This window comes from Neltuma alba, unplaced genomic scaffold (genome assembly GCF_004799145.2).
Source record: "Neltuma alba isolate B1F8T4 unplaced genomic scaffold, ASM479914v2 tig00003982_pilon, whole genome shotgun sequence".
NCBI classification, from domain to species: Eukaryota; Viridiplantae; Streptophyta; class Magnoliopsida; order Fabales; family Fabaceae; genus Neltuma; species Neltuma alba.
The window spans coordinates 18736-41170 of record NW_021633506.1 but is presented as its reverse complement, the minus strand read 5'-3'; the positions used below and the strand labels follow the sequence as shown (position 1 = coordinate 41170).

At 38.9% G+C, this 22435-nt stretch overlaps 3 protein-coding genes across 10 annotated transcripts in view; all 3 read left to right on the top strand.

The window, feature by feature from the left end:
• The window catches only part of LOC114743217 (transcription factor bHLH48-like), a 22206-nt gene extending 13651 nt beyond the window's left edge, over positions 1-8555 (top strand). Inside the window, exons 2-8 of one of the 3 annotated variants that reach the window (XM_028931417.1) lie at positions 3614-4134; positions 4238-4366; positions 4493-4558; positions 6054-6122; positions 6748-6819; positions 7467-7674; positions 8103-8555. In XM_028931417.1, coding sequence (XP_028787250.1) covers positions 3703-4134; positions 4238-4366; positions 4493-4558; positions 6054-6122; positions 6748-6819; positions 7467-7674; positions 8103-8140 — 1014 coding nt within the window. In that variant the 5' untranslated portion in view covers positions 3614-3702 and the 3' untranslated portion in view covers positions 8141-8555. Of the gene's footprint in view, positions 1-3089; positions 4135-4237; positions 4367-4492; positions 4559-6053; positions 6123-6747; positions 6820-7466; positions 7675-8102 lie in introns of those variants that run through there. The other 2 variants (XM_028931416.1, XM_028931418.1) reach the window with 2 other exon arrangements.
• LOC114743214 (uncharacterized) lies at positions 2984-22435 on the top strand. Of its 6 annotated transcripts, none has more exons than XM_028931413.1 (9): positions 2984-2989; positions 3066-3069; positions 19239-19906; positions 19992-20262; positions 20491-20700; positions 20816-20989; positions 21284-21478; positions 21583-21696; positions 21848-22435. In XM_028931413.1, exons 3-9 carry the CDS (start codon positions 19353-19355, stop codon positions 22181-22183), a joined length of 1854 nt encoding a protein of 617 aa, XP_028787246.1. In that variant the 5' UTR covers positions 2984-2989; positions 3066-3069; positions 19239-19352; the 3' UTR covers positions 22184-22435. The 6 variants fall into 6 exon arrangements, with proteins under 6 accessions (XP_028787246.1, XP_028787240.1, XP_028787242.1 ...); XM_028931407.1 differs by lacking the exons at positions 2984-2989; positions 3066-3069 and adding exons at positions 16690-16869; positions 18578-18679 and having other exon boundaries at positions 18778-19906; XM_028931409.1 differs by lacking the exons at positions 2984-2989; positions 3066-3069 and adding exons at positions 16690-17093; positions 18582-18679 and having other exon boundaries at positions 18778-19906.
• LOC114743209 (pentatricopeptide repeat-containing protein At4g19191, mitochondrial-like) lies at positions 9215-11652 on the top strand. The gene is made up of 2 exons (XM_028931404.1): positions 9215-9247; positions 9412-11652. Exons 1-2 carry the CDS (start codon positions 9215-9217, stop codon positions 11650-11652), a joined length of 2274 nt encoding a protein of 757 aa, XP_028787237.1.

The window sequence follows — 22435 nt, the reverse complement described above, 5'->3', positions numbered from 1 at the left end:
CTTGATGTTCTAAAACATGGTACAAAAACATTATACCTCATGTCTGATTCATGTTCAGGCTGCATTGCATTGCGCTTGCACCAACCACAATTGTGAGTGCATGGTCAAAAAATAGGGCGACAGTGGGATTGTAAGAGGAGGTTGGAGTGAAAGAAGCTGGGGAAGGCAAAGAGGGTGGGTAAGTGGAGGATGGAAGAGGAAGCAAATAATGAAAGAGAAGAGGGTGGGATATAGGAGGGAAAAGGCAACATAGGGGTGTACGTATTAGAGAAGGAGAAATGAATGAATAGGGAAGGTACCACTACCAAATTGGAAGAGGAGGGTAGCGTGTAGTGTAGAGTTCAGAGTAGGCGTGAATTAGCATATGGACAACACGACTCTGTTGCTTACTCATCTTCCACCTGCAACGCCTCAACTTCATAATCACCCCCTCTATGCCTGTTTATTGTTTAACTATTGCTCATAATAGTATTTATTGTTAAGCTAATTATACTTATCTATTTAATGTCGCCATAATGCTTTTATTATTCAGCTTGAGCTATCCAAACCTCGCCTTCTATTAAAAGGGTACAGCAGAGACAGAGCAGGTGCAATTTTGAAGAGAACTCGAAGCTTTTCAATAATTCTCAAGTTACTTCAAAATTATGACGAAAGAAAAGTATACTTAAGCTCTCTTCCATTCCTTTTTCTCCCTCAGTTCCCCCCCCCTCCACCCCTTCCTTTTTAAAATGTACCGTTTGACTTTATTGAGGTGGCTAAAAAGTAAACCACAACTTTTGTTTGCTTTGATGTCATGACAACCCTCTTCTTCTAACGACAATTTTGCTTCCAAAAGCCTTCATCAAAATTCCCCTTGACTCTCTGTTTTTATTGTTACTATGATCATAATGATGGGATAATCATATTTTCCAACAGATAACAATTCTGTACAAAAAGTCATCTGAAATTGAAAAAAATAAAAAAGAAAGAGGCAAGGACTGTGCTTTCAAATGGTGTTACAGTGCAAACCAACACCTGTAATACCATAGACAAGGGGGAACAGAACAGGAAGAAGTGGTTTGATGTGATTTTTTGAGTGCACAATTATCTGAGGCATTAAGAGCAGAATAATGGGGGGAGATGGTGTTTTTCTAACGAGGATAGATATTCCGAAGTACAGGGAACATGGTTTAGTAGAATAAAGGGGGGAAACCTAAGATTTACAGAAGGAATAACAAATGAAACGAGCAACTTGTGGTCCTGTCATTAGTTGTCAGGATAATTACTAATTTCCTATTATCACATAATCGCATGCTCCAATTCTGATCAAAATGAGAAGCAGCGATGGCGACAGGGCCTCCTAAGTGTGGTCGACGAAATACTCCGGTTGAGGCAAAAGCTGAGGGCTCCCATTTGGGGTGGGGGGGACTCACCTTTTTCTTGGGAACCCGTTACTGCCCTGTCTCTTTTTTTCTTTCTTTTTACCTCCGAAAGATACGAGGGGCAGATGAGTAATTGCAGTTGGGTGTCACTTGGACGTTGACAGGGCAATGGAAGAAACTCTAAAAATTAAATTAAAAAAAAAATGGAGAGAAAGAACAAGAGAAAATTATAGAAAAGGAACCCTCAAATTAGAATTTTTCAGTTCAGGCACATAAAATGATAGAGGAAAAAAAATAAATCCAAATTAAAATTTTGAAATTAAAAAAAAAGATAAAAATGTCTCTTTGTGAATAATATATTTTAAAATATAAGTTTTGATTGTGAAATAACAAATTTCAATTTAAGATTAATAACACATTTTATATAATATTAAATTAATTAAAAATGACAACAATTCATATGAAAATAATAAATCCTGAATATGAAATTACAGATCTACTTTTGAGATTAACAACACGTTTTTTCAATGACATTAACAAATCAGCATTTTTATATTTTCTTTAAATTTCATAATTTTAATATATATTTTTTATCATTTTGAAACATTAGGTGTCTGAATTGATAAAGACCAATTTTAGGGTATTTTACTGAATTTTTCCCAAACAACAATAATAGAAGAGGAAGAGGGGAATGCGTATAAATGCGAGAAAAGGACGCGTCATCTTCCACGATTAACAACTCTGTCGGGCCTTAGTTCCCGTCCGGTCCCCAACCTATGGGACCGAACCACTGTTTTACGGCCCAATCTTCGCTCACACAGTCCAGTCCACTTCTCTTACTTAAGCTTTTTTTTTTTAAAAAATAAAAAAAATAAATTTTAAGCTCGGTTCAAATAGCTTCTAATTTTTTTATGGACTCTCCCGCAACCGCAATCATTTATTCACGGACGGTGATCTCATAATTGTTGTCGTCATTTTTTCATGAAAGTTTAAATCAAATCTAAAATGTTCACTGTTCCTTTTTTTTTTTTTTTTGGGTGGTTTGCATTCAGCATCACTCGTCAGTCGTTACGTAATTAGGGGACTCTTTTTTGCCCCATGACCTTGACTTTAATAATTCCATCTGCGGTTAAATAATTTTTTTGGGGGGTATCGAATTAATTGTAGTATGGTGTTCAGACTTCATCGGCTGGAATTTCAAGACTCATAATAGCATTATTTTTGGCAGTTTTGCGGTCCTAGTGCTTGGTGAAATCGTAAGTATTTTGATTTGCAGGAAACTTTCCCAATATAATGAGCGAACGTAAAGTAACAAGCTATGAAGACAATAAAGATGGAACTGAATATTTTTGTCTTTGTTCTTAAGTGGTCACATGAGAATTACTATATATAAAATCAAGAGAGTGAGGTGAGAGAAGAAAAGCTTATAAATTTACCAATTTAGGGGATCGATATAAATTATTTGTGGGGAGGGTACGATTGGACTGCATGGCGTGTAAAGTAATAGAAGTAATCAATACTTAATAATGAGGTCAGAGGGGAAGGGGGGATTATTGTGAGGAAGACATGCAGGGGCTTGGATCTCACGGGAGGGAGAGCGAGGGGCAACGTCGCGGGATCGAATCTCCGTAATATAAAATAAAGAAATGAAAACGGGAAACGGAGGGAGGGAGGGGTTGGAAAGATGAAAGTTGAAAATCAGAGTTGGGCAGTGCTTTTGGTGGTCCCCAGCTAATTTTGCTTTTCGCCTTTGCGCAACGAATTGTATCGTCAGAACCGTACGGGGAGAGTTGCCATCACTCGTATACTTGCCCACTTGTATGAATTGCAGATACCCGTATAATTCCACACACCCTACTCCCCCCCCCGCCCCGGTAGCGTAGCCTATACTTCAAATGCCTCAGAAGCAATCTCTGAGACAGAATCTGAGACTACCACAGACCACCTCCGCATTGACCCGCCATTGAAGCTCCTCTTTTTATATCTCCCCCTGCATTCCTCCTCCTCCTCCTCCTCCTTCTCCTTCATATTCCTGCCCCTCCTTCCTTTCATTGCTTTACTTACTCCCACTCACTGCTCAATCCCATCACTCCCTCAATGTGTGGAGTGAATAATTTGGTTTGACATTATAAGAGTTGATAATTAGTCAAATTAATCATCTGGGCGTTTGACTTTCTCAAGATTTCGAGGTGAATTAACTTCTACTCCTCACAATTTGGATCATTTTTAAGCAATAATGGAGCAAACTACAGGAGGCCTGCCCGGATCCGGTCTTGCTATTCGTGAGCATGACAAGACCGCGCTTGAATCCATCCAGTTCAACCAGGAAATTCAGGGAATCATGGCACCGCCCCCTGAAAACGCCAGCTCCTTCACTGCACTTCTCGAACTCCCGCCGCCGCAAGCCGTGGAGCTCCTTCACTCGCCGGACTGTGGTGGAACCGCCGCTACTAGCAGCGCGTCTGCGAAATCCCTATGCCAAATCAACAACCAGAAACCCTATCTATTCCACTCTTTCAGTGGCAATTTAACCTTTCCTGCGAACGCCGCTTTGATTGAACGCGCTGCCAAGTTCTCTGTGTTTGCCGGGGAAAACTCTAACCCAGAGGATTCCAGCGTGGTTGGACGTAATTCGAGTGCCAATTTGGATAAAGTAAAGAATGAGCCCCCAGAGAGCGATTCGAATCCTAGTCCAATGCAGGGCTGTGCTTCTGATCCCACCGTAGAGAACCCGAACCAGAGGGCTGCAAAGAGGAAGGAGCGAGAGAAGAAGGTACCTTAATTGCTACAAATGGAGGGTTAGGGTTTCTATTTTTGGTAATTTGAGTGAGATTAGTGCTTGAAACCTGAAGTAATTACGGAGTCTGTGAAAACAGGTTAAAGTGTCCTCAAAGAAGAGCAAGGGCGTCGCCGACGAGGCCTCCGGGGAAGCGGAAAAGCTTCCCTATGTTCATGTCCGAGCTCGTCGAGGTCAAGCTACAGACAGCCATAGCTTAGCAGAAAGGGTAATCTGACTAATATCTTCGTTAACCACTCATCAATAATTAAATTAAAATTATTTTTTTGGTCAAAATTTATTTTCGCTGAAGTAAATTTCTTTTATAATATAATTTTATTATCAAATTATATAGGCTAGGAGAGAGAAGATAAATGCTCGGATGAAGCTTTTACAAGAGCTGGTCCCCGGCTGCAACAAGGTCGGTCCCTTCAGTATTTCTAATCCTCGGTTCCCAGGATTAATTAATTATGCTTTATTAATTTTTCGGAAAGGCCTATTATTATCTGATTAATTCGTCTCCCAAGAGCGCAATTATGTATTAAACAACGGTTCTTGTCATTGTCACCTTTTCACCCAAAAAATGCTTGCTTTTACATCAAGAAAAGTGCCCACTTCTCAGTGGGTCTCAACGTGGCATTTATGTAATTTCGCTGGCATTTTGGGAGATTGGTTACAAGTCTTTTCTAAGGCTAAAGTAGTCATCTCAATTTTTGAGGTCCCCTAATCTGGCACCCCGGTCATTCTATTCTGAGGTCACACCGGTGATGTTCCTGTAGGAGGTAGTAGAGTGTCTCCATTGATGGGTTTATCCGACTTTTGGGGTTTCAAGTTTGGACATGAATACTTGGTCAAAAAAAACAAAAAAAAAGTTTGGACATGAATCTGAAAGAAGCTGTTCATAACCGGTAGAAAAATTTACATAAGGAAGATTGCATATTTGTCATTTTTTTTTTATGAACATGTATTATGATTGACATCAAGAATATCGCGTATGTTAGTCAATTTTTTAAATGAACTTGTAATTATGCTTCAAATATGACAGAATATGTCATGTGCTATGCTGGAAGCTTAAGCCAATCACTTTCTTGCCTTTCTTCGGCCTCTTGGCATTTTGAAGAGACAGGAGGGTGGGCTTGTGGGGTGGTGGAGGGGTTTTTCCCTGGAGTTATTCTGGCTTTAACGTCTGGGAGACACATATTGCTGTCATGTTGAAACTTGAAACTCGTATCCGTGGGTCCCTTGTATAATTGAAGTTTTAATCCCTTCTTGTGAAGGTGATGATGCCATTATCTCCGAGTTCGGTATACATCATTGTGGGATGACGAAAAAGAAGATGAGAAAACAGTTCATACTTTTGGCGCATCTACCTAACGGCAGCCCTAAGTGGCTTGGGATATTGTACATGTTAAATGAATGTCATCTAAACGCAAGTTAAATACAAACCTTAGGATTCATCACTCCTTTTTTTTTTTGGGGGGGGGGGGGGGGTTTATTTTGAGTAGTTTGAGGTGTACTGATAATATTAGGGAGTGTGGGCTTGACTTGGTGTTTGGCTACTAGATAATTTATCATCGTGCAGCATCTGATTTATGTTGTTTCATACATGCTTTTGAAGAATTGCTCCTGGGGTTTATCTACGGGGGATAATAATTCAAGTGTTCAACTTCAAGACACCAAACTGACTTGGATTAAATGTCGGGCTTAGATATACTCCAGAGTCATGATCTATGAGCCTACTAAATTGTCTCCTGAATTTAAGCCATAACTTGCACATTGTTTACTTTGGGTTATGAAGTTTTAATTACATAGACAAAGATCCTGCGGGGCATCATTTCAATTGTGTTAATGTTTTTCCGTGGTAGTTATTGATGCAAGCAACTAGATATCTGACTTGAAAAAGATTTGCTCTACAGATATCGGGAACTGCATTGGTTCTGGATGAAATCATCAACCATGTGCAATCTCTACAGCGACAAGTGGAGGTCAGACCCCTAAGACATTTTCCAAAATTGTTTAAGAAACCATTGGAAGGCTAGGTTGTCATTAGCTGGTACTGAATATAACTATGGATAAAGTTTACGCCATGGCCGTTTTTCTGAACCCTCAAAATCGACAGTCTGTATGGCTTCTATGAGATTATGGAATATTTTGGCGGTCCTAATCCACTCAATGAAAACAAAAAAATATTACTTAACCGTAAGCCCTAAATCTTTAAGCAGTCCCAATCTTATTCATTTTGGACTTCATGATTTACCATTTCCCTTTAATTATTTTTTTCCCCAAGAAAAGGAAGGTGAGTTTCGTTCAATAGCAAGTCCTGCATTGTGGACTTGTGGCTTGAAATAGCAGACTCCTAGAATTGCGCATTGCTTAGTTTAGTGTAGATATATGACGATATAAAGTGACAGACAATTTGCAGAAAATGTTTTCTTGAAACATCGTTGTGTCTAACTGAGTTGGCATGGCAACTGAACTGATACCGAAAGTGTTACTAATGGCAGAAGATTAGAAGGAATAAGGATTTTGGTATTGATGACGCAATGTAGTGAAGTTTAAGTTATCTAATATCGACATGATCTTCTGCTGATTGAGTCACTCTGATTTCAGTTCTTATCAATGAAATTGGCCACGGTTAATCCAAGAATTGACTTCAACCTTGACAGCATATTGGCTACAGAAGTAAGTAATAATTGATCTCACTTCCTCAATGATCTTTTCTATTTCCGAAAATATGTTTATTTGTTTTTGGCTTTGGGGAGTCTTGTGGTGCAATGGACAAGTTAATTTTTTTCGCTTTATGAAGTTGCTGGAATGGAATATAGAAGATCTTGCATTCTTAGCTGATTTGCTTCCCCCTTCTCTAGAAAGAGAAATCAAATGTGATGCTAACCAGTAAAAAAGCAACTTTTATGTGATGATAATCCCATCTAATTGTATTTATGTTTGATATGGTTCTTTGTTCAAAATTTTCAAATGGTGAACTTGAACTTGGGGCTGGCGGCAGTGTAAATGAAAGAAAATGGTTCGTAGTCAAAACTCAAACATTGTGATTCTATTCATTCTGCAAGATGTTGCGCCGGACCTACTGAGAAATGTGAATTGATTTATGAAAATGAATGTCAGCCGAGCCGATTAAAGCTTTCTCTTCAGTTGACACACACTCTCACACACAGGTCTTGCTCTATATTTCATGAATCTGACCTGATTATGAGCACTCTAACTTTGTGATTAACGTCATTGTGCCTTTATATCCTTAAATAGGATTAGTGGATCCTGGAATTTAATTAATTTATAGTAGCTGACAGTTCTCCTTCGTTAACTCATAGGGTGCATCTCTCATGGATTGTAATTTCCCCAGCACGGTTGCACCTTTGATGTGGCCGGAAATCCCAGTCAATGGAAACAGACAGCAATATCAACAACAGTGGCATGTTGATGCATTCCACCAACCACTTTGGGGCAGAGAAGGAGGAAACCATAACTTTATCACTCCAGATAACTCTTTTTTGAGTTATGACTCGTCAGCAAATTCAGGTACATCTTAGGCTCTTGGCTACAGCTTTAACTGCATATGCGTCCATCTTAAAAGCCCAAATCGCAAAAGCTTTTCTAGTTCTAACTTCATCCGTATTGTTTCCTATAGCCATTGGCATTGGGCTTCCACAAGTCTCCAGATATTGGAACTATTTGCCGCCTTCTATCTTCTTCTTTTAAACCGATTAAATGAAACAATTGAACACCAAAGGTCTAAAGATCGTTTGAAAGTTGTAATTAAATTTGAATAAATGAAATTTGGCGTTTCTGTCACTTAGATTATTGTAGGAAGTTATAAATTGCGGGAAAGGACTTCAGGTGTTATCATGAAAAAATACAAGCGGCTAGACAGTTTATTTTTAACTAAACTATGCCGGAAACATTGAAAAGGACAACTTTTAAGACTGAAAATTTATGTTGTGATACAGCAACTCTGCACTCAAATCAGTTGAAGATGGAACTGTGAAGGCGCATAGAAGTTGTATCAGCAGCTGGTAGAAGAGTAGTGTATATACAAAATATAGAATTAGCAGTTAGCTGTGATTTGAGAAGCATCCACATTCAGCAGGGTTTCCGTGCCTTCTATTTGTGGGTCGGAAACCGGGATTTTCCTAAACCAGGAAGAAGAATTGGTATGCCATTCTTATTAGAAAAAATATTATTACTATGTATACTAACTATAGGGGTCACTCAATCCAATACTTCATTCATGAGGTTATTGGTTGATTCAGATTGTAAGACCATAGAGTGAACTGTTACTGAACTTTCATGGGAGATTGTTGCTTTGTTTATTGACTGCTATTTAGATTATTGGTTCTTTCTGTGGAGGTGCGTGAAACAAGCTACTTTAATTTCGAATAACGTGTTGAATATTGTACTTCCCTTTTTTTTTTTTTTTTTTCCTGTTTCTATCAAACTGAAGATCAAATTTCGCTATTTGTTGAGCAGGGCTTGCTGCACCGCATTTTATTGTCTTGCTCTCCTGTGCCTCCATTGCGATGGGATTGATCCTTTTTTTTTTTTTTTAAATTTGTGGGACTATTTCGTGGCGTTTGACTGTTTGACTGAAACAAGTATTCCAAATACATCCAATTTTGTGACAAACGTTTATGGTGACAAGTTCAAGCAGCCTATGCAGTTGAAATATTAAAAAACGATTTTTTGGGGTAGTATGTTGAGTTACGAAGACAAAACAGTATACTACTTTTTTTCCTTTTCACACGCTCTCTCATGTTTGAAAATCTAATCCCATATGTCATGAAATAAATTATAACAAAACACAATTATGTACAGTATAATTGGTTCAATAAACGGATCTAATCTTCATAAGTACATACTGATTGTGCACGTATCAAAGAATATCCGAGTGTGTGATCGTACGGGCAGTTCCCTTGGGATTGGTAAAATGATTGTACGTTAGGCTTCGATTAAAATCCGGCTCGCGGGGGAATGGGTAGATGTGCCTGCCAGGGATATTCTTCGTTGCGCGATGTTTATCCTAAAAAGCCTGCAAATTAGTTACTGAGTTCTTATGGTTCCAATGAGGCCAGAACGTGAGTTCCAGCCTTCCAGGGTTCAAACTTTATCATTCATATTTTGGAAACTACTGCAATCAAAAGCTTCGACGAGTCAAGCTCAACACCAGAAATACATGCGTGTCCAACCGAAGAAGACACATTCGTTGAATTAAACTTGAACCAGGCAAATCTATTGCTTGTATTACTTTCGAAATCTCAGCTTCACATCAATTTAATTGCCCAAGGGTTGACAAGAAATCCTCCTCTGCTTACTCTTTTCAATATTCCGTTCCTTCCTAATGTCCTTCGACGTTTACACTCTTTATCTGTCATCTCTGCACCTCCTCTCCTACTTCACACCCATCACCTGAAACTCCTATATCACTGTGTCCCTGCTCCACCGTCTCTTCCGTGTTCGCTATTTCATTCATGCGTGGATCTTTACTCTGTGAAGAAAGTCCACGCCGCTCTTATTGTCTCGGATGCATTGTTATCTAAATCCGTTGCTTCAAAGCTCATAACCTTGTATGCTCGATTCCATGATCTGGGAAGTGTCCTTGGGATTATAAGAACTCTAAGGAAAGAGCCTGATACGATGATGTGGAATTTGGTTATTAAGACCCTGGTTGAGTTGGGACTTCCCCGCGCGGCCTTTTTATTGTACAAACAGATGAGAATAGCGGGTGTTCTCCATGATGCATTTACTTTTCCTGCAATAAACCAGGCTTTATCTGCCATCCGAAGCGATGCTGTGTTTGCAAAAATGTTCCACTGTCAAGCAATTCAAATGGGTTTGGATATTGATTTATATTTTTACAATACCATGATCGACGTCTATGTGAAATGCGGGTGCGTCACCTCTGCACGTAACTTGTTTGATGTTATGTTTCACAGAGATTTGGTTTCCTGGACATCTCTAATTTCTGGATATATTTCCGAGAGACATGTTAGTGTCGCCTCTCATTTGTTCAACAAAATGAGGACGGAATTGGAGCCGAATTCGGTGACTCTACTTGTCATGTTGCGAGCATGTTGTGCCTCTAAGACTCTGAGGGATGGAAGCCAAGTTCATGGGTATGCCATAAAGAGTGGGTTGTTAAGGGATGCTTCATTGCAAAATGCTGTTTTGAGCATGTATGCTAACACTGGGAGTACAGAATGCGTGGAAACTGTTTTCAGTGAAATTCACAGAAAAGACATTGTTTCCTGGAACATTTTGATTTCCTTTCACGGAATAAAAGGAAATATCATGGAAGTATCTCGTATTTTTAAGGAAATGCATGGTGGAGCAGATTTTTCGTGGAACATTCAGACTTTAACCCTAGTTTTATCAGCAATCGCAAAGTCTTGTAGTCTTTCTGAGGGTCAAAGCGTCCATTGCTTAGTCATAAAAACAGGACTATCTGATGATATTTTGCTGACTTCTTTGCTCGATTTTTACGCAAAATGTGGGAAATTGGAAAGATCTGTTGACTTGTTCAGAGAAATTCAATACAAGAGTAACATTGCTTGGAGTGCTATGATGTCAGGTTTTATTCAAAACGGTCATTTTATGGAGACCATAACTCTATTCCAGCAATTGCAAGCAACAAACCCTGATCCTGATCCTGTAATTTGGAGAAATCTAATTGATGCATACGCTAATCTAGGTGCTCTGAAATTAGGCAAAGGAGTTCATGGTTTCCTTGTGAAGAACTTGTTTAATGGAATTGAGGAAGACATTGCACAACTGGAAAACTCCATTTTAAACATGTACGTAAAAGGCGGTAGCATTTCTTCAGCTCGAGCATATTTTGGTAGGTTATCGAGCAAAGATGTCGTAGCATGGACAACTATGATTGAGGGGTTTGGGTCCCATGGTTTTGGCTATGAAGCCCTCAACTATTTCGCATTAATGATTGAACAAAGAGTTCAGCCAAACTCTGTCACCTTCGTAAGCTTATTATCTGCTTGCAGCCACTCTGGTCTTGTGAGTGAAGGCTGCAAAATTTACTGCACCATGAAATGGGATTTTGGTATTGAACCAGCTTTGGATCACCAGACCTGCTTCGTGGATCTTTTAGGTCGACACGGGTTGCTCAAGGAAGCCTTATCCATAATACTGAAAATGATTGTTCTGCCTGATAGCAGGATTTGGGGTGCTCTTCTAGCGTCTTCCAGAGTTTATGGAAACCAGAAAGTTGGGGAATATGCAGCAGAAAGACTTCTGAAATTAGAACCTGACAACGCTGGTTATTATACTTTGTTGAGTAATGTCAAAGCAAGTGCTGGAAGATGGGATGAAGTTGAAGAACTTAGGACAGCCATGACTGAGAAAAATCTCAAGAAGAAACCAGGCTGGAGCTGTATTGAAGTAAACGGGGTCATGCAGGGATTCACTTCAGGGGATATATCACATCCTGAAGCAGAGTATATTTATGAAACATTGAATTGTTTGGCAATTGCAACTCCTTGTGTCTAAAATACTTTTGATATTTGTTATTTGATATATGTGTATCTCCTTGAGAGTACAGGTGTTATTATGGACACACTCGACCTGCGTACCGCATGCAAAGGTGTTGCTGGGGGTTGTATTCCGGGCCGGCCCAACAAGTCATTTGTTTTTGTTTTTTTGTTTTTGTTTTAACCAAACAAGTCATTGTACTTGATTTGTTACTCTTTGTACTCAGTTTTATTTAGATCTTTATTAAAAAAAAAAAGTGATTTTTCCTTCTTCCTTGTATGTTTTTCCTGGTTTTTTTGGGGGTGGGGGGAGACTTCGGACTCCCACCATGGGCTTGGCCCTTAGATCTCTGCGGATAACATGCTGTGGTTAATATTTAGCTAAATCAAAGGAGTATAATAATTAAGAATGACGATTGAATTTAAAATCAATGAGATTAAAAACACTTCTGAGCTCCTTGAATCCGCGGGGTTAAGCGTAACTGAGAATAATATACAACATGGAGGTGGATGAAGAATCAGACACAGGAACCTGAGAGGGTTGGGCATGATATATGCCCACTGTTTTCGAGTCAGCATCTGATTACACACAACACGAATGAAGCCCCCATGTTCTCTGACCAACAAAAACTCAAAAAAAAAAAAGAAAAGAAAGAAAGAAAGAAAGAAAGCGATGCTAAACTTTTTGTTTCTTTTTTTTTTTTTGGCCCTTTTTTAGAGAGAGAAATCACTAATACTCAGTCAAATTAAGAAAGATGGTAGATGGATCTAAATTTTAATAAAGAAGCAGCAATTACACATGCGTTGAGGCAGATCCGAAATGTTGGGACATTCAGTGTAAGAGGAAGAAGAAGCCTCATAGTTTGTGGATTTAGTTTCAGTACTTATCACTTTGATAAGTGTTCTAAACCCATCAGATCTAAGTTGTTTATATCTGATTTGAACAGTCTAGATTTAAAATCTTTAATTAATTACTTTTAAATAAAAAATTATCTTTTAAAAAAATAATATTTAATATATTATTTTTATTTTAGATTTTATACATATTAAAATAATTATTTTAAATAAATAAAAATCATCCAAATAAATATCAATCATCCAAATAAAATATACACAGCTAAATCTAATGAGTTTTATATGCTCACCAAAACGAAACTCCATCCCATAGTTTGAATATATATGAAAATGCAGAAGTGGTAGGATAGATACAGCAGGGAACACAGCACTCTGACACAAACCAATCAACGAGGCAATTAACTAGTGCAGTCAAATCTTTGGCTCCCACACAAAATCAAAACAACGATCCCATGGCAGGCAGGCCAGCATAGCCAGAATGACATGTCTTGCTCTCCAATATATCTTCTGCGTCATGTTTCCTTGCTTATAGGTTTATATATAAATATATAACAGATTCAAAATCATGGGAAACAATAAACTCAGTCAACAAAATCCCGAATCGGGAAAAGAATTAGAATTACTGAAATAGTTTAACGTGTGAAAGGTTAATTGTTGGGTCAGGCAAAAAAAGAAAAAAGAAAGGTTAATTGTTGGGGGAAGAAGTAGAATATAAAAAGGCCAAGTGGTCAGCCCCAAAAACAATGATTAGGATAGATGCATGAACATGCGGCTGTATTACATGAAGGCATAACCCTGTTGGCCAAAAAAGGAAAAAAAAAAACATAAAGGCATAACCCACGTGCTCCGGTGCTCATGCCCCACCCTCCTCAGCTCCTTCATGTTATCCTTCATTTTTAAACTTTTTTTTTTTTTTGAAGTCAGCACCATACGAAAAGTTTTCCAAATAAGCGAAGCACAAACTCATCGGAATCGAATTCGGCGTTAGGTCTGTCTGCGTATTTGGCGTGTGAGATTTCTTAAATTGATTGTATTGAACAACAACAATAATAATAAAGGCAAGCTCAGACGCTGAAGCATGTTGACACACTCTTATCGTCTGCCTTGGGTCTCAGATCTTCACGAGGTTTTTTATATGCATTTTTCGGATTTGGACGAATCTATATAATATAGTATTTGGTGAACAAAATAAAAACAATAGATATAAACTGTGTCACATAAACCAAGTACAGAAAATGAAATTTGAGAATCGACAAGGCCATTTCACCCAAACAGATACTCTGTTGATTAGCACAGGAAACCCGACAGTGGCCTTTTTCGCGGCGGGATCATAAACATTAAATATAATAATAAATATATACAAAATATGGGAAAAAAAAGCTCTTGATGAGATGTGTAAGCCGGTGCCAGCAGTGCCACCGACGGTCGGCGTTACTCATCCCTTCATTTGGCGATATTCAAGGGTCCCACCGGAGATGCTTGTTTTCCAATGGTGGGATCCGCACTCTTCCATCACACCGACTGAATAATTCATTCCGTTCAAGTGATCGAGCCCCTTTTTGTCATTTCCCCGCCCTTTGTTTTATTCAACAACTTTGTTTTGGCATTCCCAAACAACATACATAGATTTTCTCCCATTATCTCCCCCTTTGAGATTTTTATTGATTTTAAAGATGTCAAATATCACCTCTGTTCTTAATATAAAAGTTTTAATATTCAATTTAATTTTAAATATAAAGTATTAATTTATTTTATTTTTTTAGCTGACCATCTTAAAAGTTTTTAGTAAGATTTTTTTAAAAAAATAACACTTATTGATTATAAATAACTAATTTAATCAATTCTTTTATCTACTTAAATTAATAAAAAAATTTTGACCAGACTTAAATTAATAAATTATTAATGCCATAAAAAATTAAAATAGGTTATTCTCATTCGCGGTCAGTGTGCTGGCTATTGATGCGGACATTGTATATGCTCATACGTTATTAGAGTGCCGTTTAGCTGTCCTCTGGGAAACAAATAAAATAATTCATGTAAGGCATGGAGGAATGTTGTATTTGTGAATATAGGAGTGGCGGCCCAAAGATCATTTCATCCCACGCCGTATGCATAAGACTACATGTTTACCGATACGGATTAAATCTAGCAGAAGAGGCTAGTCTTTTATAATGTGACCAATCAAGATTTGAATACCTGTTGGGATAGGTGCCTACGTTTAATGCCTAACGATGTCTCGAATAGAATTATATTTAATAAGAGGATACTTATACTTTAACAGAAAAAAAAAAAAAAAAAGACTACATGTTCGTGCTTCCTATTTCTCACCTGCCCACCAATGTTTTCAGGCATTAAATCACAGTTTCAAGCCAGTGACCCAAATATATTTAACCAAACATCATTCAATTATTGAGTGCGTGCGTGTGTTTTTAAATTATTACCAACTTCACTTGCTGATTTTGTGATCCCCCAGCTTGAATAGCATTGATAGTCTAAAACGTAATTTCTCACTAGCTATTTTTTAATCAAATTCTCCTCCGGTCTTAATTATAAGACCCAATTGACTTATTTGAGGAGATTAAAGAAGTAAGTTAAGTTGGTTATTTATAATAAATAAGTGTTGTTATTCCTAAAATATCCTTGCTAATTAAGTATATTGGCTAAAACTATCATTATTAGAAGGATTATCTTGGAAAAAAATGCATAAATATAAGAGAGAAAATGGATTGGGTCTTATAATTAGGACCAAATAAAAAGTCAAATTGAATCTTATAATAAGGACCGGAGGAGTATTAGACTAGCCGATTGTTTGACAACCTTTTAGAAACACTAAAAGAAATCGAAGCATATTATTGCTTTTAAAAAGCTAATTTAAACAACCCCTGAAACGCACAGTCACAGTGGACACACGATAACCGAGAACAGGGAAAAAGGATAAATTCGCTTCTAAATCTAGGCGCTCTTTTTTTTTTTGGCCTCCCTATGTTCTGAAACGGACCCTTTTGTCATTCAAGCAGTCAAGAAGGACCTGTTTGGGAGCTAAAAGCAACAATAACTGAAAATGCAAGAGAGGACACCAAAATAGGAAACCTAACCACAAAATGAGAATGGTGTGTGGGAGTAAAGAACAGAGGCCAAGTGGAACATGACGCCTCACGTGACAAAGACGACGCAACCACAAGGCTTGGATCTTCATTCACCCCCAGCTCCTAATTAGGGCTTAACCAACACTCTTTTCTTTTTTAATCACTATATGCCATTTTCGTTGCAGGTTTGGGCCTTTCCTTTAAAGCATCCACCAAATCTAGCGCTGAAATTAGGTGTTTTGAGTGATAAAACGCGATCATTCCATTTCCAAACATTAATGTTTTTAAACTGATGCTCTTTCCATTGGATAAGTGCTTGTTTTCCAATCGCGTTCTAGCTTCTCGTGAAAGGACAAGAGTGTTTTAAAATACTCAAAATTATTTAAGTAACATTTATTTATTTATTTTTAAAGTTCGTGGCTTCATTTGCTAATGATGTCTACAGTATCCAAGGAAGCTTAAGGGTTTAACTCTTGAGCCTTGAACTAATAACAGGACAAATTAACAGGTCTATTTGGTCATTCTAATGAATCTTGAAAAAGCAAGTGACAAACCAAATCAAATTTACTTTTGTGTGCGAGTGTGTTTGTGTGTTAATTTACCTCGTGCCCTCTTAGTTTATCCCATGTTAAAAAAAAAAAATCAAATTCACAGTAGGATGTGTACTAAACTAAACTACTTATAAAATGTAGTACTACATTTTATAAATATACGTTGTGGATGTCATTATTGATTTAACGCACGGGTGAAAGCGGATCAAATTCGAAGGTCAACAGTTTTCCGCAGGATGGCCTATGGGGCGCTGTGTCTGTGGAACATGAGGTGAGCCGAGACAAGATGCGGTCAACGACAAGACCGTAAATTCAACAAGGCCATGATGGCAGTTTAGGTATACCGGAATAAGCTTACACATAACGCGTAGAATCACCGCCAATAGCCGGTTACTTTCCGCCACCGACAGCCTTTCCCGGTAAATTTCAGTCCCCCTCCCTCCATTCCGTACAGCCACCACGTCCCTGACATCCACTCACCCTCACTTACCACCCTTCCGTTTTAAATGTCACGTTCGCGCACTCTTTGCCTCACAGCCTTGCATGCCACTGCTCGGTAGCCACACTCACACGCTTCTCTCAACTACGACCAGAGAGGGACGGGCGGAGAAAAACACGAAGCTCAATGTGCGCGAAAGCAATTCTTCAAAGGAAAGCAAATGGGTGAATTCCCAGGACCTTCTGCCATTATTAGAAGTTCTTGAAGAGTGTGCAGGGCAGCGGAAGCAGAGATAAAAGTTGTTTGTATGTTTCATATACTTTACCCCTTTCCGTTCTCTGTTTATCACAGCTTTCTGAGCGTACTCTTGCGTTCTCGGGCTGTCTTCGTGCTTTCCGTCTTCGTCCTTTTTCTGTCTGCTTCACGTGACACGTCAAGGGACTCAGATTCAGATTTGACTTCACCCCCTCCCAAACTTCGAGTTGTTCACATGCCATCTAAATTTCTATCATGATCCGCGGAACACTTGGTATCTAGATCCTGTTCTTTCTACCCTGTTTCATCATCTATGCTTGATTCTTTGTATGCAATTTGTTCGCGTTCGATATGGTGTCGTCTCTGTTCTGGAACCGGTTGTTTCTCAGGTCATGTTCGCTCTTCTTGTATGTATGCATTCTTCGCTCGGGATTCTGCTGGCGAGTTACTCTCTTGCTAGTATATATCCAATGAGCGCTCAATAACTCCGTGGTTTTTGTTTTGGTGAACGGTGATAGTCTTAAGATCTGAAAAACATTGTCTGGAGGGTCTAGTTGAATTCCGACAGCATGTGCCGCTACGAGTCATTGTGACTGAAATTTGATTCTTGTTTTTGTTCGTTAGTGGAAAGGGATGTCATGTTTGCATTCCGTTGAGTTTTAGTTTATAAGAACCATCCATTCTCTGTTCTTATGCACGCGTTGCTCCCTCAGGTTTGCATATGGACATCACACTCTGTTTCACTTACTACTGCGCAAGCCCTGTTCGTTTTTATCGGTAATTATGGAATGGAGCCCTTGCTTTGTTACTGCTGAATGAAAAATTCATCAACAGTGTTGCCGCATGTCCTGATTCATCGATTCTTTCACCAAACAATATTATTACCTTAGGCAAAGGCGCGAATTAGACGACAAGATTGCTGACACACTACTGATAATGATTGGTTCTTAAATTATTGTAATCTCTGGTTAGAATTTTGATTGGAGGGTCTTTTTTTTATTGGTTTTTCACACAAACAGTTTTCTCGACTTGCGCCATTCTTTCTTCTTTATCTTGCAGAGAACATTCAAAGCAACTTTATCAAAAAAAAAAAAAAACAAAGAACATTCAAAGCATTAAGATTTTCAGGTGTAAATAAATACACCAATGCATGATTCGTTTGCCGATACCTTTAGCTTCTCGTTGTGAGGCCCCTTTCTTTCTCTGCTCTCTTTTAAGCCGTCGATGATAGAGAACAACGCATCTCAACTATCCATGCGAATATTTTTTCTCCTTTCTGCAATTTACTTTTGAGCTCGTCTTTTACAAGTTTTGCTTTCGTAAATTGTATATGAGATATCATTTATTACAAAATTTCGCCGAATATCAATACGATGTTGCTTTCATTGCTTTAAAACTGTGTGCCATTCGAACTTCTTAGCGCCTGTTCAGGTGTCTTATATTGGTTTCTTCTGCATCCTCTGGTACTTTAACAATGCATATTTAGATAGTCATTATTTTGAAAGACTTTGCATCATTTACTTCCCTGCCTGACGTTGTAACTCGATGAATGCTCAGTTGCTTGTCTCGTTCTTCTGGCCAACTAAATAAATTGCCTGTCTTTCTACTTCAACCTGCCTCTTCATTGTTTTCCCTTTTCCCATTTCTGCCATTTACTTTGGCATGACATCAATATTTTTTAGCCAATTCTTCAAATATACCTGGTTCTTTGAGCCTTTAGCTCGTCTAGAAGAACTGATGAAGGCATTCTATGCGCAGGTAGACCTGACCGGGCCCTCTATCTCCGATATAGCGGCTGATAGAGGTTCTCTCTGTAGTGTACCTTAATGGTCGTGCGAGCACCATCGTAGGAATTGGGAAGTAAGTAAACTTACACATCTCAGGAATTGAGAATTTCCTTCTGCTCTAGTGGCTTTGCGAAGATTAGTTAATGCTGTATTTTTTTCCCTTTGGTACAGCTTCTTCATTTGACTGATGGTTGAAGAGATCTGAAAGTATGAAAGAAATTGACAAAAGAAAAGCTTCAAGGAATAGTCAGGCAAAGAGTTCTAGAAGAACTGAAAGGAGAGAGAATAAAGTGCGCCAAGATAATTCATCCAAAACTGAGAATGTAAAAGAAACTGAATCAAAGATTAAGCCAACAGTAAAGAATTTTGTAAATGATTCAAACACGGTTTCAGAGGCTTCCGAAACTTATGAAAGCTTGGTTATACATTATGTAGATGATGTCAGCAGGTCTGAGGAGGCCCCTGTCGAGGTGAAAGATAATGAAACGGTTCCCAAAGAAAACAAGAACGATGTACTTCATGATCATTCTAGTGATATGGAGAAAGAGCAGAAGGAAGGTAATGAAGAGGGTTCAGATACTGAGACAGTGAAGGATTCGGTATCATCCCAAGGAGATTCTATCATGGTTGAGGATGAAAAAGTAGAAAGAATTTCAAGAGATCCTAGAACTAAGGTAAAAGTGATTTCCTCGGAAGGTAATCACAGGTCAAGGGAGAGAACTAACAGAAGGGAAAATACAGTGCAGATGAAGGTATCAAGTAATAGCAATCAGAAAAAACCTGGAAATTCAAATAGAGGGCATGCTGGAGTTACCAGCAAAAATAACTCCTTGCATAACAAGACTGCAAAATTTCCTGCAAAACCTTCGTCAGAATCTTCTGAAGGAGTTGATGAAAAACCTGTTCAAGAGATCAAGGAACTTGATGTCCTGGATGGAACCTCAAATGGTACTCACAGTTTAGCAAGCGAAGATGAAAGTGATGAAAAAGCTGAAGCCCAAGAAAATGGTGAACATGAGGAGGTGGCAGCTTTGGAATCAAGAATTGAGGAAATGGAGTTCAGAATTGAAAAACTTGAGGAGGAGCTGAGGGAAGTTGCTGCTCTTGAAATATCACTTTATTCTGTTGTCCCGGAGCATGGAAGCTCAGCACACAAGGTGCACACACCTGCTCGGCGTCTTTCCAGACTCTACATTCATGCTTGTAAGCATTGGACCCAAGACACGCGAGCTACAATTGCTAGGAATGCTGTTTCCGGCCTTGTTTTGGTTGCCAAGTCTTGTGGTAATGATGTTTCAAGGTACATGCTTTATGAAAGTTGTCATGTACCTCTATTGACTATGAACAACAAACATTGACTGTTCTGCTCTTGATGTGTTATTTAGGTTAAGTTTCTGGCTGTCAAATACCATTGCACTGAGGGAAATAATTTCACAAACATTTGGGAATTCATGTCAGTCTAGCCCCCTTAGGCGGCTGGCTGAGTCAAATGGGAAGCCTAACGCACCAAAATGGAAAGGGAACTCCAATAGTAAACACATGAATGGCCTTCTGCAGCTGGCCGAAGATTGGCAGGATACAGGAACCTTCACATCTGCATTAGAAAAAGTAGAATCTTGGGTGTTCTCTCGAATAGTGGAGTCAGTGTGGTGGCAGGTATAACTCTAGTCTCTTCTCTTTATGTTATTCTTACTGCCTGTTTAATGGGGACGGGTATGTTTTGTATTCCGGCCATCTTATAATATACCAATGGCTAAGTTATATGCGGAGATCATGGTGGAACCCTGTTCTGCCAAATTCATTTCATGTGTCATGGAAAGCCATGTAAGGTTGATCTGTGGTCTCATTATTCTCTGTAAGCTGAGAAACATCATGTATTTTCAGGCTTTGACTCCATACATGCAGCCTCCAGTCAGGAATTCCTCTGCAAATGGATCCACTTGGAGGTTGTTGGGACCTTCCTTGGGTGATCAGAAGCAAGGAAGCTTTTCCATCAATCTTTGGAGAAATGCCTTTCAAGATGCTTTTCAAGGACTTTGTCCTGTTCGAGCAGCAGGGCACGAGTGTGGTTGTTTGCCTGTACTGGCTAGAATGGTGTGTTTTCATCAGTACTTTGTTTTTATTGTTTGTTGGAAATAATTTAAATTTCCCTTTCTCTGGCTCCGAAGGTTTGTTAATCTTTATCTTTGAATTTAAATTCTTTTTCCAGGTCATGGAACAGTGCATAGGCAGACTAGATGTTGCAATGTTCAATGCTATACTGCGGGAGTCAGTCCACGAGATTCCAACTGATCCTGTATCAGACCCTATTGTGGATTCAAAGGTTCTGCCAATTCCAGCTGGAGATTTAAGCTTTGGGTCTGGTGCACAACTTAAAAATTCTGTGCGTTCCTTTTTCTTGCAACTTCTTGTTTCCATACATTATTTGAACATTGTGTTGAATCATAATGGGAAATTATGAGAAGAAACAAAATTTGGGGGGTCATAAAGATATATATAACTATTATTAATACCAGCTATGAATTTTTTCAGAAGCCATGAAGATATGAACAATACAACTCACATCAAATTGTGTTTACATGGAAAAACGAATCAAGTTTCGTATAATGTGGATTTCTTATCCCAGAATTTAAGCCTATAAGAATTCTAGTTTGACGAAGAGCTAACTGAAATGCAGGTAGGAAATTGGTCTCGATGGCTTACTGACATGTTTGGGATGGATGCTGAAACCTGTGCACCTGAAGATGAGAACTGTGAACATGACAGGCGGGGTGGAGATGGTGAACCTCAATCTTTTCCTCTCCTGAACGATTTGAGTGACCTCCTTATGCTCCCAAAAGACATGCTTATGGACAGACATGTCAGACAAGAGGTTCCTATGAACTAATTCTACTGTTCATAGAAGGACATTACCTTAGCTTTTTCTTTTGCTTGCGAGCTCACTTCCCCTCACTTCATTATATTTATGCCACACAGGTCTGTCCATCTATTAGTCTTCCATTGGTTAAACGGATACTCTGCAACTTCACTCCGGACGAGTTCTGTCCAGACCCTGTTCCTGGTGCCGTCTTAGAAGCGCTGAATGCCGAGGTATGATCTACGCTTCTTTCCTGTTTAGGCTATGTTTTTGGCGGAGGGCTGTTCATATACTATCTTTTTACTCGACAGCACTGCATATATCTTGCGCTGTGGAAGTGTTAAGACGAAGTTGTTGAATATATTATTGAATTTGGTGTTTTAGTTTATTGCGGAGAGAAGATTGTCAGGAGACTCAACCAGAAGTTTCCCATATGCTGCTGCTCCAGTTGTGTATAGCCCTCCTTCCTCAGCTAATGTGGCAGAGAAAGTTGGAGACGCAGGATGCAAGTCTCACTTGGCAAGAAATGCGTCAGCTGTTCAGCGGAGAGGCTATACGAGTGATGAGGAATTGGAGGAACTGGAATCTCCTCTTACATCCATCATTGATAAACTGCCTTCATTTCCATCAGCTCATGGACAAGACAAGCCCAATGAACTAAACACTCGCACCAGCACCAATGCTAGATACCAGCTCCTTCGTCAAGTCTGGTCCACGTGAAATGTGCAGAAAAGATATTTTGGGGGGGGGGGGGACGAAAAAGAATAGAAAGATTCTAGATGACTGAAAATCTCGAGTTATAATAATCCGACTTAAGCCGGTATATATGATCAGGTCCTGTGTAGCGTAGCGTTGAATCATTTTTACTGTTTACCAAAGAGTCTGTTATGAAAAAACAGTGCACAGAAACCTTATATAATGTTTGAGGTTACTGTTTCTTTGCTTCTTGGTTGGAATTAAAATGGGTTTGAA